At 47.3% G+C, this 16,506-nt stretch overlaps 1 protein-coding gene across 1 annotated transcript; it reads left to right on the top strand.

Annotated features, from left to right (window-relative positions):
- Positions 1 to 14,934: 14,934 nt before the first annotated feature.
- TBCC (tubulin folding cofactor C) lies at positions 14,935 to 16,230 on the top strand. The gene has a single exon (XM_059400444.1). The coding sequence runs from the start codon at positions 15,018 to 15,020 to the stop codon at positions 16,050 to 16,052; it is 1,035 nt and encodes a 344-aa protein (XP_059256427.1). The 5' UTR covers positions 14,935 to 15,017; the 3' UTR covers positions 16,053 to 16,230.
- The last annotated feature ends 276 nt before the right edge of the window (positions 16,231 to 16,506 follow it).

Below are 16,506 nucleotides of genomic sequence, written 5' to 3' on the forward strand. Positions count from 1 at the left end.
GGGTTAAGCCGCTGCCTTCGGCTCAGGTCATGATCTCAGGGTCCTGGGATCGAGTCCCGCATCGGGCTCTCTGCTCAGCAGGGAGCCTGCTTCCTCCTCTCTCTCTGCCTACTTGTGATCTCTCTCTGTCAAATAATAAATAAATAAAATCTTAAAAAAAAAATATATATATATATATATATATATATATATATATTTATTTTTTTTTTTTTTTTAAGGCTCCACACAATGTGGGGCTTGGACTCACCACTGCAAGATCAAGAGTCACAAGGTCTACCGACTGAGCTGGCCAGGCGCCCCAACAAAACCATCTTGTCAAACTTTTTTGACTGTAACCTATAAAAAGAAATACATTTTATCTTGCAAGTCATGTTATATATCCATAAAAACATACACATGTAATATAAACTCATTTATGCAACACAATGCACTGACATCTTTTTGACATTTTTAAAAAGATTATTTATTTATTTATTTATTTGAGAGACCATGAGCGGGGTTGGGGGAAGAGGTAGAGCTGAGCAGGGAGCCTGACATGGGACCTGATCCCAGGACCCTCAGATCACGACCTGAACCAAAGGCAGACGCTTAGCCAACTAAGCCACCCGAGCACCCAACATTTTTTTTTAAAGATTTTATTTATTTATTTGATAGTCAGAGAACACAAGTAGGCAGAGAGGCAGGCAGAGAATGAGAAAGGGAAGCAGGCTCCCCGCGGAGCAGAGAGCCTGATGTGGGGTGGGGCTTGATCCCAGGACTCTGGGATCATGACCTGAACCGAAAGCAGAAGCCCAACCCACTGAGCCACCCAGGCACCCCACCCAACATTTTTTTTTTTAAGATTTTATTTTTGGGGCGCCTGGGTGGCTCAGTGGGTTAAGCCGCTGCCTTCGGCTCAGGTCATGATCCCAGGGTCCTGGGATCGAGCCCCGCATTGGGCTCTCTGCTCGGCCGGGAGCCTGCTTCCTCCTCTCTCTCTGCCTGCCTCTCTGCCTGCTTGTCATCTCTCTCTGTCAAATAAATAAATAAAATCTTAAAAAAAAAAAGATTTTATTTTTAAGTAATCTCTACACCCAACATGGAGCTTGAACTTAGTCACAAGGTCTACCAACTGAGCCAGCCGGATGCCCCTCTTTTGTCATTTTTAAAAGACCACCATCCACTAAATGGATTTCATGATCTTACTGCATTGGAACATATGACATGGAAACAGTAGTTTATAGTATTTCACAGAAAAGTATCATTTTATGGCAAATAATGAAATCCCACTAAAGAAGGGGGCCTTAAAAATTCCAGGCAGAAGAGTTGACAAAGAGTAAACTTTTTGCTTCTTATTTAACTTTCAACTTCCAGGACACTTTACAAGTATTTGATCTTAGTAAATGAACACTTCAACAAAAACTTTTAAACAATCTCAAAACCTTGTGGGTCACACTATTCTCTTTACACTGAAGAAAGAAAGAAACTGAAGCAGAAAAGTTACCTCCACCTCTCACCGCCCCCCTCACAGTCTGTATTTAAAACATATCTGTTCAGGGATTACAATTCAGCAATATCTTTTAAACAATCTTAAAATCGTTGCTTCAAATTATGACATACAGCACAAACAGGTCCTGGCAAGGTTACCACGGAGATTAAGGGAGATAATATAAGGGAAGTACATGGTGGCTCCTGCTACCATTCAGGTTCTCAGGTTATCTTTTCTTGGCTATGTCTGATCTCTACATGGCCAGAGGCTCAATCACTCGCTGAGCACCTGCCCTGCTGGGCAATAGAGAACAAGGTCTCTCACAGAGTGTACTGGCTCCATGAATAAAAACAAATACCATTAGCAACTCAGATTCTATGCAAACTACTGCAGCCACTCTGGAAAACACAATGGAGGTTTCTCAAAAAGTTAAGAATAGAGGCAAGCCTGGGTGGCCCAGTCCGTTAAGCTTCTGAGTCTTGATTTTGGCTTAGGTCATGATCTCAGGGTCATGGGATAGAGCTCTGAGTTGGGTTCCATGCTCAGTGGGCAGTCTACTTGAGATTCTCTCTTCCTCTCCTTCTGTTTTTTTTTTTTTTTTTTTTAAGATTTATTTATTTATTTGTCAGGGAGAGAGCACAAGCATGGGGGATGGCAAAGGGAGAAGGAGAAGTAGACTCCCCACTGAGCAGGGAGCCCCGATGCAGGGCTTGATCCCAGGACATTGGGATTACGACCTGAGCCGAAGGCAGCCGCAGGCGTCCCATATCTTTTTTTTTTTTTTTTTTTTAAGTTAAACCAGAACTACCCTCTGATCCAGCAATTGCACTACTAGGTATTTTTATTCAGAGAATAAAAAAATACTAATTCAAAGGGATATATGCACCCTGACATTTGCAGCAGCATTATCTACAACAGCCAAACTGTGGAAATAGCCCAAGTGTTCATCAACTGATGAAAGAATGAAGATGTGGTATATATACAGTGGGATATTACTCAGCCAAAAAAAAAAAAAAGTAAACTTGCCATTTGGGGTGAATTATCACTAGTGAGTACAATGCTAAGTGAAATAAGTCAGTCAGAGAAAGGCAAATACCATATGATTTTACTCACATATGAATGAGCAAAGGGACAGAAAGAGAGAGAGAGGCAATCCAAGAAACAGACTCTTAACCTTAGAGAACACACTGATGGCTACCAGAGGGCAGCTGGGTGGGAGGATTAAGGAGGGCTTGTGTTGTGATGAGCACCAGCTGTGGGCTGTTGTATGGAAGTGCTGAACCACTATATGGTACACTTGAAACTAATATTACACTGTATGCTAACTAACTAAAATTTAAATAGTAAGTTTATACACATACATGATAAAAAATAAATTGGTTTTTCGGGGCGCCTGGGTGGCTTAGTGGGTTAAAGCTTCTGCCTTCCGCTCAAGTCATGATCCCAAGGTCCTGGGATCGAGCCCCACATTGGGCTCTCTGCTCAGCGGGGAGCCTGCTTCCCACTCTCTCTGTCTCTGCCTGCCTCTCTGCCTACTTGTGATCTCTGTCTGTCAAATAAATAAATAAATAATCTTAAAAAACTAAATAAATTGGCTTTTGGACCTTGAAAACTACAAATAAATCCCTAGAATTCTAGAGTGCCTGGGCTGAACAATTCATTTATTCCTCCAACAGATAATTATTGTCAGCCTCCCATGCTAGGCATGGTGCCATATTCTGGGATTATGGGATCCAAAAAACAGTAGATACAACCACAGTCCTTAGGATGTCTACAGTCAAAGAGTTTAGAGTTTGGGAAAATATGACACATTCCATTAGTATTACATAACATACAACTGTTTGACACTCCCTTATTTATAAAGTGAGGTAAGATCAGTGGTTCCCCAAGGTAAAGATTTCATAGATAGAAAGGCTGTCATAAAAGAAATACTTAAAAAAAAAAAAAAGAAAAAGAAAAAAGAAAAATGATATGCTCTATTAATATAATTCTTTAAACTGAATTAATTGTCAAGAAAAAAGAATCACCACATATCCTTATTTTTCCCTTCAACTATAAGCCAGGTTTTATCCTGATATATTAAAGGATTCGTCAGAGCTTGCACAGGTCTCTCTTCCTGGGATTCTCTCGTTTTCTTTTGCAGGACTACTTACATGTAGCATATGCCCAAATATCCCCAGAATTGCAGAAACCCTGGACAGTAAAGGGCCCTTTATGAGACAGTATATAATGCACCTAGCAAATTCTGCTTCTACTACTCACCTTGAGGACTGAGAAATGTTCTGGCACAAAGGTCCAGCAACTGGCAGGCAGAAAGAGAACAGGCAATAGCTGACGGTCTACCACAGGTCTGCCCAATAGTTGGTACTTTTCCCACACATTACTTAACATCACAACAATCCTGGGGGAAATATATTTTTCTTTATCTCCACTTCACAATTGGAGGAAACTGAGCTCAGAGAGGTTGTGCATCATGCTCAGGGTCACAGAGCTAGTAATCAGCATTTAAACTCAGATCTGTCCACTTATTACCGACACTCTACTTCACTGACAGGAAGAGAAAGGGCAGATACAGGAAAGTTTTTTAGAGATGTATATGCCTTTGCCACAAAAAGAATTTGAAATGATACTCAAAAGACAATTTAGGTAGCTGACTATCTGTCCCTCCTTCTATGAGTCAACAGCTTCGGAGCCTCTAACTCAGCCTCTTTCCTGATCAGCTCAGCAAATACCCTCCTCTGGCCCTGGACTTTGTCTGTCCCTTTCCCTAGAAATAAGAACAAGAAGCCCCTTCCAACTTCTAATCACAGTGCTAGGAGAGCTCTTGCTTCTGGCCCGTCTTCAGCTGTTAACTCATCTATTTAACATCTATCAGGCACTTCCTGTGTAGCTGGCACTGTGCTAGGCAGACAGCTAGAACAGGACACATCCATGCTTGGAGAAGCCCAAGCTATAGAATACGTATCTATAAATAGATACTGACCTCACAAATGGATAGGCATTCACCCAGAGCCAATGGAAGGCAGAATCTGGAAAGGCTTCCAGGAAGAGGTGTGTAAAATGGGTCTGGTGGGAGGCAAGGCCCCCACGTGGAGATTAGAGAATCACAGGCAGTAGGACAAGGAAGCAAGAAGCAGGTCCCAAATGGAGTCACCAGCTCGCTCTCCAAACATGCTCTTCCTGGTTCACTATCTCTCGCACCAGGATCACCACGGACCCAGCTCCTCAAGCCCAAACCTTCCACAACTCTCTGCCCTCCTTTATCCCTCACCTCCAGTGAGTCAGAGTCCTGTGTAGTCTCCTAAATCTCTCATATGTTACCCCCTTCCTTCTCTCTCTTCACTCCTCATCGTAGCCTGGGACCTCCGCTTCTCCTTGGCTCCAGAGACAGCCTCCAAACTGGTTATCAGGTTACTTTTGTTCCAAGAGAATCCATTCCACATAAAGCATCCAGCCCGATTCTTTCTTAAGGGACGGTGGGGAGGAAAAAGTGATCTGCATCTGTCATTATCCTGTCAGAATCCTTCCCCAGTTCCTAGTCACTTCAATGTTAAGCCCAAACTTCGAGACCCCTGGTGGTCTGGCCTCGGCTCACTATACCAAGCTCAACTCTGATCACTTACAGCTTTAATGTGCTGCAGGTCCTAAAACAGGGTGGCTTACAACCCTGGCTGCCCACTAGGACCACATGGAGAGCTTTATAAAACACCAGTGTCGGGGTGCCTGGGTGGCTCAGTGGGTTAAGCCTCTGCCTTTGGCTCAGGCCACAATCCCAGGGTCCTGGGATCGAGCCCCGAATGAGGCTCTCTGCTCAGCAGGGAGCCTGCTTCCCCCTCTCTCTCTGCCTCTCTGTCTACTTGTGGTCTCTGTCTGTCAAATAAATAGATATAATTTTTAAAAAATAACAACAAAAAAAACACCAGTGCCAAAGTCCCATTCCCAGGGATTCCTCCCAGGACTACCAATGTGCAGCCAGGGCAGAGGGCACTGCTCTCATTGAACACATCTTTTTCTCACGTCCGGGTTTACTGCCATGTCTCTATTGCTAGAGGCACTGGAACTCTCCTAGCTTCCTGGCCATCAGGCTAGGGACTTCTTGTCTTTCTCACTGTTGTATTTCCAGCACCTAGAACGGTACCCAGATCATAGCTGGTGCTCCAGGAATATCCACAGAAAGGAGTGATAAGTGATTTCTTTCCCCCACTTCTCCAAGTTAGATCTCACTCATTTTTCAAGATTCAGCTTAGGTTTTCTAAAAGACACCCCTTTACCCACCCCATTCCTCTGGTCTGGATTAGGTTACTGTGGGTGATCTTAGCACCCAGGATTCCCCCCATTAGAGGGTGTATCATCCCACCACATTGTCTGTATCCCTCACTTAGGCTGTAAACTCAGAGGGGGGCCCTGTCTGTGTGTTCAGCACCTTGCAGAGTGCCTAGCACATGGTTGGGTCTGACTAAGTGCAGCCGAGTAAGTAGAAGTGGGTGAGCATGGTGTGCTGGTGTTATGGCGAGTGTGGTGTGGCACTGGTGGGAGAGGAGGCAGAGGAGGTACACTTGGAACAGGCTGAGAAGGGCCTGGTAACAGCACTAAGGAATTGGAACAGTACTGGACAATAGGGAGGCAGCAGAAGTTTGAAGTGAAGTGACTTCAACAGTTGGGTTTTAGGGCAGTCACTATCTGAGGCTTGGAGGGCTGGGGGAACGCCAGGTGGCACTGGGTAGGGAACCAGCTGGGAGTCTAGAACAATAGCCCAGGGAGAAGAAGATGAGGGGGGTGCCCAGAACTGAGAGAGAGACTTGCAGCTGTGAGGCCCCGGGAGGGAGAATGAGGCACCGTCACCTTCTGCTTGGGAGCTTACCGATGTGGCGTTGGGAGCACAGTCGGGTGGTGTTAGAAGCTTGGACTCGGGAACCAGGATGGCTCAAATCTTAGCTCTGCCACTTGCTAGGTCTTGGTCCTGAGGAAATCACTGTCATTTCTTCAATTGTTCGTCTGTTAAATGGAGACAGCAGTAGTTCCTACCTCGCAGGAATGTTAAGACTAAATAAGATAATACATGTAAATGTTCAGCCACTGCCTGGCACATGGTGAATGTCATGTAAGAGTTAGCAGAACAATTTCTATTATATAGCATGGCGGATTACCCTCGAAGATGGTGGCCCATTCCTTCCATCTCTCTCTAGAGGCCTCCGGCCCCACCCACCAGGAGGCGGAGTCTGTTTCTCCTCCCCTTGAATCTGCAGTGGCTTTGTGATTTGCTTTGACCAAAAGAATGCACTAGAAGTGACACTGTACCGATTTGGTCCAAGCCTAAATGGGCCTAGTGGCCTCTGCTTATACCCCTTTGGAAGTCAGGCACCATGCAAAGTTGAAGTTCAACCACCACAGGCTAAGAGACCAAGCATAAGGGAGAGACCACCAGGAGAAGCTAGGTACACCAGGCAACAGCTAGCACTAAGGACCCAGATGTGGGAGGGAGGCTATCTTGAACACTCTAGCCCCAGCTGAGCCCACAGAATTGTGAGAAATAATAAATTATTGTTATTTTAAGCCATTAAGTTTTGGGATGGTTATGCAGCAACAAAGACTCGAAACTTACATAGAGGAGAAAAAGAGTATCACTGGGGCACAGAGGATTTCATTTTAGGCCCTCTACTTCAGATGGGGTATTTTTTGTTTGTTTTATTAAGATGAGGTATTTTGGATAGAAGATAGTTCCGAGGACAGTAAATAGTGACTTGGCAATTGCTAGAAGGGTGTTGGCAGTTCAGGGTCAGGCTTAGGAGAGAGGTGGAGGAGGCAGGGAATGGAGAGGTGGTCAGCATGTGGACAGGAGTCCTAGGAGAAGGTAAGGTGGCCAAGGAGGCGAGAAGGATGAGGAGGGGGTACCGGGAGAGAATCCTGACTTCACGGGTATTTAACGGGTGGGCAGAGAGAAGTCTATGAAGGAGACAAGAAGCAGCAGTGATAAGAGACAGACACAGAACTAAAAACCAGGAGCTGTGCTTCGAAAAGAGGTACTCAGCTCTTCGAGCTGCAAACAGCAACGGGTTTGAAGTTAGAGGGGAAGAGAGCAATCTTGCATTCAAATAAAGTGACAGAGGCAGAAGTCAGATGAGAAGGGGCTAAGGAGGGACGACAATCGAGAAATGTAGATTATGGTTTTAAGACATAGCAAATGTAGACATAGCATATGTAGATTATGGTTTCAAAAGTCTGTGGTTAAAACCAAACTCATAGAAAAAGGGAGTAGGCTGGTGGTTGCCAGGAGCAAGGGATTGTGGAGGGATGGGTGAAGATGGTCAAAACATACAAACTTCCAGGGGTGCCTGAGTGGCTCAGTTGGTTAAGCGTCTGCCTTTGGCTCAGGTCATGATCCTGGAGTCCTGGGGTCGAGTCCTGCATGGGGCTCCCTGCTTAGAAAGAAGTCTGCTTCTCCCTCTGCCTGCTGCTTCCCCTGCTTGTGCTCTTTCTCTCTCTTTCCCTCTCATTTTATCTCAAATAAATAAATAAAATCTTAAAAAAAAAAAAAAGTACAAACTTCCAGTCATAAGATGAATAGGTTCTGGAGATGTGACGTACAGCACAGTGGCTATAGTTAACAACACTGTATTGTGTATTGAAAGTTGTTGTGAGAGTAGATCTTAAAAGTTCTCACCGGACACACACATGAAAGGTAACTATGTGAAATGATGGATATATTAACTAATTCTTGTGGTGGTTACTTTGCAATACACACATATGTATATCAAACCATCATGCTGTATGCTTAAACTCACACAATGTTATATACCAAATTAAATGGCCGCAAAGCTGGGGGGAAAATAAACCTAATTACCTATACCCCAAAAATTGTTCTTAAAAAATAGAACACTGTAGGGGCGCCTGGGTGGCTCACTTGATTAAGCATCCAACTCTTGATTTTAGCTCAGATCACAATCCCAGGCCAGGGTCATGAGATTGAGCCCCACACCAGGCTCTGTGCGGGGTGTAGAACCTGCTTAAGATTCTCTCTCTCTCAGGGCGCCTGGATGGCTCAGTGGGTTAAAGCCTCTGCCTTCAGCTCAGGTCATGATCCCAGAGTCCTGGGATCGAGGCCTGCATCGGGATCTCTGCTCAGAGGGAGCCTGCTTCCTCTTCTCTCTCTGCCTGCTTCTCTGTCTACTTGTGATCTCTGTCAAATAAATAAATAAAATCTTTAAAAAAAAAGATTATCTCTCTCCCGGGACACCTGGGTGGCTCAGGGGGTTAAGCCTCTGCCTTCAGCTCAGGTCATGATCCCAGGGTCCTCGAATTGGCCCCACATTGGGCTCTCTGCTCAGCAGGGAGCCTGCTTCCTCCTCTCTCTCTGCCTGCCTCTCTGCCTACCTGTGATCTCTCTCTGTCAAATAAATAAATAAAATCTTAAAAAAAAAAGAGAGAGAAAAGGAAGAAAGAGCATCCACTTAAGTGGATGATGGGACAAAAAGAAAATTGTTGTAAGTTGAGGGAACCTACTTGCTGGAAGGAGATGCTGAAGAAGAGAGAGGAAAGATCCTGAAGGAAGAGAGGCTGTGTGTGGCTGGAGGTCCCAGAAACATGAAGGGGAAGGGATATGGAAACTCAGGTGGATGGCTTTGCTTTGGTTGAGAAGGTAAAGATGAAGAGGTGGATCTTCACAGACAAACTATAATTGAGATGGGAGGCAAGTTCAGGTTCCCAACTGGTGAGCTTTTTCCTCTGTGAAGAGGAGGTAAGCTCATCTGCTGACAGGCAGTGGGGCTCCTGGGAAGTGACAGAACTTTCTTTTTCTTTTCTTCTTCTTCTTCTTCTTCTTTTTTTTTTTTTTTTAAGATTTTATTTATTTGAGAGAGAGAGCACACACAGGGGGAGTGGGGGAGAGGGGAGGAAGCAGAGCAGAAGGAGAGGAGGGAGTCTGATGTGGGTAGCCACCCCCCATGATGACCTGAGCCTGTTAGGCACTTAACTGAACTACCCAGGCACTCCATGATAGAACTTCCTGAAGAGTCTTATGCGGAATTAACCAAGGACTGCAGGTGACAAGCCTCAGACTCTTTTGGAAAAGTTGCTTTACGTGGATTCCCTGCCTTCTGAGGGTCAGGCTCTCAACACCAGCTTCTTCCCTGGGGCCTACCCCACACCCCATGTCCCTTCCCTGAGTTGGTCTCTGGGAGGTTCTCAGTCATTCCCTCATTCATTCTCCGAGTGCTGATAATCTACACCACCCAGCCTCACTTCTCTGGGCAACATACTGATCCTCTTCCCACAAAGCTTTCTTTCTTTCTTTCTCTTTTTTTTAAAAAAAAGATTTTATTTATTTATTAGACACAGAGAGAGAGACCACAGTAGGCAGAGAGGTGGCGGGGGGGGGGGGGGGGGAGTCGGCCCCCTGCTGAACAGAGAGCCTGATGTGGTTCTGGATCCCAGGACCTGAGATCATGACCTGAGCTGAAGGCAGAGGATTAACCCACTGAGCCACCCAGGCGCCCCCCCACCACAAAGCTTTCAAACCTTACCCACACTTATAGAGAAGCCCAACCCTTCCCTCCCATATCCAGCAGAGGACCTCACTGCCTCCTTTATAGAGAACACAGAAACCATCCGACTCAGCTGCTGATTACCAAACATACAAATTTACCTACAGCTGCACCCTCTCCTGCTGATACAGCATTTTTTTTAAAAAATGCAGTTTAATTTAGGGGGCCTTGATTAGTATTTCTGAAATGCAGTAAGTAGAACAGAAAATAGTATCTAGTGTACATTGTAAGCGTATTTACTGTTTCTTACAGCCTCTGTTTCGATTACCATGCATCTGTTACTGTGGGCTGAGGTCAAATAGTTTGTGTATGTTGGAAAACATGCAACAATAAAAAGTTTAAACAACAACATTGCAATGTTGCTCTATTTAGGATGGATCCTTGTACCCGTGCCTGTGCTTTGGGACCCACTCCCCCTACCTAGCCTTTTCAAGACCCTTCTACTATGAACCTTATGTTTCTTTGTAAAAAACAAAAACCTCTCACTGGCCTCCTCCTATCCCCCAGTTACTGTCCCTTCCCCTTCGCAGGAGAACTTCTCCAAAGAGTTATCTGTGTTTGTCACTAGCTCCATTACCACCATCACCCCCACCCCGCCCAAGTCTACTGCCCACAGCAGTCCTCTGGAATTTTCTCCAGAAAGTCAGCAGTGACTCCATGAGCCCATACATCTAGAAGATACTTTGCAGTGCTTACTCACTTCTTACGCTTACTCACCCTTCCAGCCTCACTTAAGCCCCACAGAAGTCTTCACTGATCTCCCCAACAAGGTCAAACCTCCCCCTGGCAGCACTCACTGTTCCTCTTTCTTCTGTAACTGTTGTCAGATGTCACTGTTACACTTTTACATGTTTGTGCCATTATTGGCCCAGTTAGCCCTCCTCAAGGAGGAAAGGGACTCTGTCTTTATTCACCTTGGCAGCCTGAAGGGGTCTGTGGGCTCAGCAGGGGGCTCAGCAAGTGCTTCATAAACTGAGGCTAGATTCAAAAATGGCCTTGGGTGTACAATGATGAAAAGCGTTCCAGAAAACTGAAGGGGGTTGAAGGCGAGGAGAGCTAGGGGCAGAGGTGGAAGGAAGGGGCTGCTCCGGTCGAGCTTCCCAGACCAACCTGGAGCCTTTGCAAGGACAGCACATGCCAAGGACATGCTGTCGTCTTTCCGGGTCAGGAAAGTCAGCAACTAAGTTGGGAAATTTGCCTAATGTTAAATATTTGGCATGTAGAGCTCTTTAATGAATGCTTTATATCTGCTATATAGTCAATATTTGCTGAAAGATGTTACCTCCTTTTTGGAATGCAGCTACTAGAAAACAGGGCCTGGACCTCTTTGTTTGCCTGGTATCTCCCATCCACACCGGGTCTCTGCTAAATTCCACAGAACAGCAAAAGGCCTTATTCCTGGCTGTCTGGCCGTAACTGAAGACTGCTTCTTGAGCTGAAATGTTCTCATTTTCTTTGGCATACTAATACATAAACATTCACTAATGATATGAAAAGATCAAGTGAATACAACAAATACTTAGCATCCAATACGGTATGGAGATGCGACCGGCAACATCCAGACAGGGAGAAACTCTACTGAACAAATGATCAGGCTCTTCCAACGCAACAATTGCTCAGGCATGGGGGTGGCTTTAGAAGTGATTAAAGTAACTGAAGGAACAGATCAACTAGACACATTGTGTGGAACTTTTTGGGATCCTTAGTCAATAAGTAACTTAAAAGGGAGGAAATTATAGCATAATCAAGGAAATATGAATACAGACTGGAACTCTGATAATAAGGAAACTTCACTATGTTTCGGGAATGTGGTGATGGTATGTAGGTCATGTTTTAAAAAGGCAGTCCTCATCCTTTTGAGACATACTGAAATACTCACAGATTGTAAAAGATGAAATCATACAATGTCTAGGATTTGCTGTAAAATAATTAGGGGGATGGGATGGGGTGTGTAAGTGGCCAGAGTTTTGGAAGAAACCAGGCTGTCAGTTGGTAACTTGAAGCTCAGGTGATGAGAACCCACCCCCTTCACTGTCCCTCTTACTAGGTTTGAAATTTTGAAGATGTTAAAAAATCAATCTCACAACAGAATCATAAACCATAAATGTTTGTTAAGTAATTTTTGAAGTCTGGAACACTTTAGGAGTCTTTCAAGATGCCTCAAAGAGAAAAGCAGTCCTTGATTCACAAGCTCTTTGAAATTTTGAAAGTAGGATTCAGAGTTCTTGTGCTGTTTGCCTTTTGCCACATGTCACATTGTTGTCATGAAATCACCCTGTCTCCCGGCATTGGAACAGGCCCTCCCCTCTCAGGACTTGGGATCCCTTTCAAGGATGCACACTGAACTGACTGCCCTCAAATATCAGAAGAAAGACCCCAATACAGCCTGGCACCTGCTAGAGATTTTCTGGCTCTCCTGTTGCTTTTGAACATAAAAATGTAGCTTCATGTTCCTATCTTGGCCACCTACCTTGGCTTGCAGCTCTGCTGGGGGCTGCAGGGAACTGTCAAGCCAATGTTTCATGAGGATCACATCACCAACCCCCGCCCATTCCCACTCAGGCTCCACATCAGTCTCTGAAACTGCCTTCAGTGTGGGGGGGGGGGCAGGGTAAGGGGAGGTGCCAATAGGCTGACCTGCATGTTTTCATCAAAGGACAGGAAGGGGCTATTCTTTCTCATAAGAGTTTGAACTGGGGTGCCTGGGTGGCTCAGTGGGTTAAGCTTCTGCCTCAGCTCTAGTTGTGATCTCAGGGTCCAGAGATCGAGCCTCCCACAGGGCTCTCTGCTCAGCAGGGAGACTGCTCCCCCCTGTCCCCCACCCCCATCTCTGCCTGCTTCTCTCCCTACTTGTGATCTCTCTGTCCAATAAATAAATCTTAAAAAAAAAAAAAAGAGAGAGAGAGAGTTTGAACTATTCAGAAACTTCCAAGGTCTACTGGCCTTTATGTCAAAACCTGTTTGGGGGCAGAAATGAAGTTCTCGGGAAGGTCTCACGACGTTCAATTCCACTTACGATAACAGACACTACCAACCACCAACAGATTCACTGTGGCTAACACAGAAATGTTGCCTCATGCACCTGCAGCTCCAGTAAACCTCGTTCCGCTACAAACTTTCTTAATTTGAGTGCGACAAGTTCAACTGCTGAAAAACTTAAGGAAGGCAGGTCGGTTTTTGTTTTTTGTTGTTTCCCTAGCAAAATAAATCTTAAACCTTCCTTGCTTAAATCAACTCTTTACAAAATAAAGCGGCTATTGCATTCCCCCGATTTAGACAAGATAACCAGCTACATCTCATTCACCAGCCTCAGAACCAAACCTCACAAAAAGCAAAAAGCCTTATCCAGCTTGCACATAAAACAAAGCGGACGAAAACGAAGAATATATACAAGTACAAACACAGAAAAATTTTACCACCCAGTTCCTGGTTTCCAGCCGCTGCACACACATACACACTGGACACCCCCACCCCTCACCCTGGCGAGCAATTTGACGAGCGCTGTGATCTGTGCTTGCCTGCAGTGGAGAAATACAGGAATTTATGTGTTGTGTTTTGTTGTTTTAAATGGGAAGGGAAGGAGGACAGTGGGGCGTGAAAAACTGGAAATAAGTCTTAATTTTCTCGTTTCTTCCCATCTTTCTCTGCATCCAAATGCAGACGTATCAGTGAAATTTCAAGTGACAGTTTCTTGGACAAATACCCCCAATTAGAAACGGTGGAGGCTGGGAACGCGGCGGAGAGCAGGGTGAAACCAAAGCCTTGCAGGGCGGGCGGGGTTAAAGACGCGCCCCGCGCTCGGCGGGCTGCACCCAGCACGCGAGGTTGCGGCGGGCACGCAGCCGGCGGCGTCTCGGCTCTGAGCCCGCCGGTTGCCCGGCGTTTTGCTACTGACTACGCCGTCTCGGCGGCCCACTAACACCTCCGCCTGATCCTGACTTTGGGCTAGGCTCATTCACTTCCGGTGACAAATCCCTCCCACCACCTCTAGAAATAATGTAACATTTCCCCCAAGGCTTTCCTAAAGACCGACGGCCCCACGGAGAGCTGCAGAGCCGGGGGCTGGGAGTGTCACCCCCGCGCCGCCAGCAGCGCTCAGCTGCGGAGGGAGGGACCGCGAAGTGGGGAGGGGGGACGTGGGAGGAAGAGGAAGGGGGTGTGGAATCTCACCCTCCCCCGCCCCCACCCCTCCGACCGCAGCAATTGGCCAAAAAAATAGTAATCCGTTTTTAGACTACCCCTGGGCCCCCGGAACCCGGTTGCAATGAGAAACCCAGTCTCTCCCATCCGGGTGCCCCTCGCCTACTCCCGCCCCCGTAAGTGCCTGCGGGAATCCAGGAGACCCCAGGCCACGCCGAACGGCTGCGGCTGAGAGGGGAAGGCGGGTAGAATAAGGGTTTGGGGACGGCAGGAATGGGTTGGGGGAGGGGGTGGTGGAAAGGAAAAGAAAAAACCAGAGGCATGCAAGCGGCTCCCTAGCCAGCTGTTCCAGCTGCCGCTTCCTCCGGCGCGGGCCGGGCGGTGCAATATACCCCCCCTCCATCTTCCTCACCACTACCTGTCCCCCCCACCCACCATACGCACACATTCCCCCCACCAGTAGCGGATCTCCGGCCCGTAAGGGGGTAGTAGGGAGGAGCCGGGGGGAGGGGGAGGCCTGCGAGTTTCTAACCTTGTTCTTATAAACAAACCCACATGTGCAGCTGCCGCTGCTGCAACTCACCCCACAATTCCGGATATAAGTCCTGCCCCTTTAAGAGGAAAAAAAGCTTCCCCCTCCTGTCTCCCACCCCACCCATCCACCAGGACCTTTGTCTCCCCACCCCTCTTGTCACTCGGCCCCGCCTCATATCCCCGCCCCCTTCGACGCAGAGGGACCAATGGGCGAAGAAAATAAGGCCGGGGCTGACGTAAGCGTGTCCGGCCAATCACAGGACGCGTTGGTGGGCGGCCCCAGGGAGGGCGCGCCCTGAGGACGCAAGGTAGGAGAAAGGAAACTGGATGTCAAGATGGAGAGCGCTGGTTGCTCCGCTGCCGCGGCAAACGGGGCCATGGGTTCGCCGCGGGACCGGAGCATGGTGCCTGAACGACTTCAAAGACGAGAACAAGAGCGGCAACTGGAGGTAGAAAGGCGGAAGCAAAAGCGGCAGAACCAGGAGGTGGAGGAGGAGAAGAGCGACTTTTTCGCCGCCGCCTTCTCTCGGGAGCAAGCGGCGGTGGGAGAGCTTCTGAAGAGCGGGGAATCCATGGAGCAGCTGGAGGAGGCGGCTGCTCGGCTCCAGGGCCTGCAGAAACTTCTCAACGACTCGGTTTTGTTTCTGGCCGCCTACGACCTGCGGCAGGCACAGGAGGCGCTGACGCGGCTGCAGGCGATCCTGGCCGAGCGGCGCCAGGAGCTGCAACCCAAAAAGCGTTTCGCCTTCAAGACCCGGAGGAAGGACGCTGCTTCGGGCACCAAAGTCGACGCGGGTCCTGGCGCCCCGGCCGCGGAAGGCGTCCCGACCTCCCCGCCGCCATTGAAGGAGGAGGGAGGCATCGGCTCCAGCTTTGTCTGCGGCTTCTCCAATGTGGAGTCCCAAGCCTTGGAGAAGCGGGCGGAGGAGCTGCACCAGCGCGACGTCCTTTTGACCGATCTGAGCAAATGCACAATCAAACTGTATGGCAATCCCAACACCGTGCGGCTGGCCAAAGCCCGAAGTTGCACACTGCTCTGCGGCCCGGTGTCCACCTCTGTGTTCCTGGAGGACTGCAGTGATTGCGTGCTGGCCGTGGCCTGCCAACAGCTCCGCGTACACACTACGAGAGACACCCGTATCTTTTTGCAGGTGACCAGCAGGGCCATCGTGGAGGACTGCAGCGGGATCCAGTTCGCCCCCTATACCTGGAGCTACCCGGGCATCGACAAGGACTTCGAGGGCTCTGGTTTAGATAGGAGCAGAAATAACTGGAACGACGTCGACGATTTCAACTGGCTGGCCCGGGATATGGCCTCCCCGAACTGGAGTATTCTCCCTGAAGAAGAGCGAATGATCCAGTGGGACTAAACAGTTGTCGCTGTGTTCTTCACTCCTACCAAATACTTCCCGTGTGGGACCAGCTCCTGCTAATGGGACCTCAGAGTTTACTTATTGTTTTCATACTTTGTATTTTTTCAGTATTTTAAGGCATGAGATTGTGATAGGCTCCTACTTGTGATTTCCATTAAATTCACCATAGGTCTAACACTTTGAAGCATTTTTGCTGTTTCAGTAATGTGTAGTAGCTTTGATTTGACCATGATCGTTTGAAGCAGCAAGAGGAAGAGTGTGGGTGTGTGTTGGTTATTAGTGGTTTGTGGCGTTTAAAACTTAATGACAAAGTAGGCCCTCAGTAAATATTTAATAAATGAATTTAATAGTGCTCTGTTAGGAGCCAGTTAATGTAAAGTATGGTATCAAACCTGTGCAAAACACTAGTAATTGAGAGCTCTTGAATTGAAGGTTTGACTTCCACAGGTAT

Source organism: Mustela nigripes, chromosome 5 (assembly GCF_022355385.1).
Source record: "Mustela nigripes isolate SB6536 chromosome 5, MUSNIG.SB6536, whole genome shotgun sequence".
Taxonomy (NCBI): Eukaryota; Metazoa; Chordata; class Mammalia; order Carnivora; family Mustelidae; genus Mustela; species Mustela nigripes.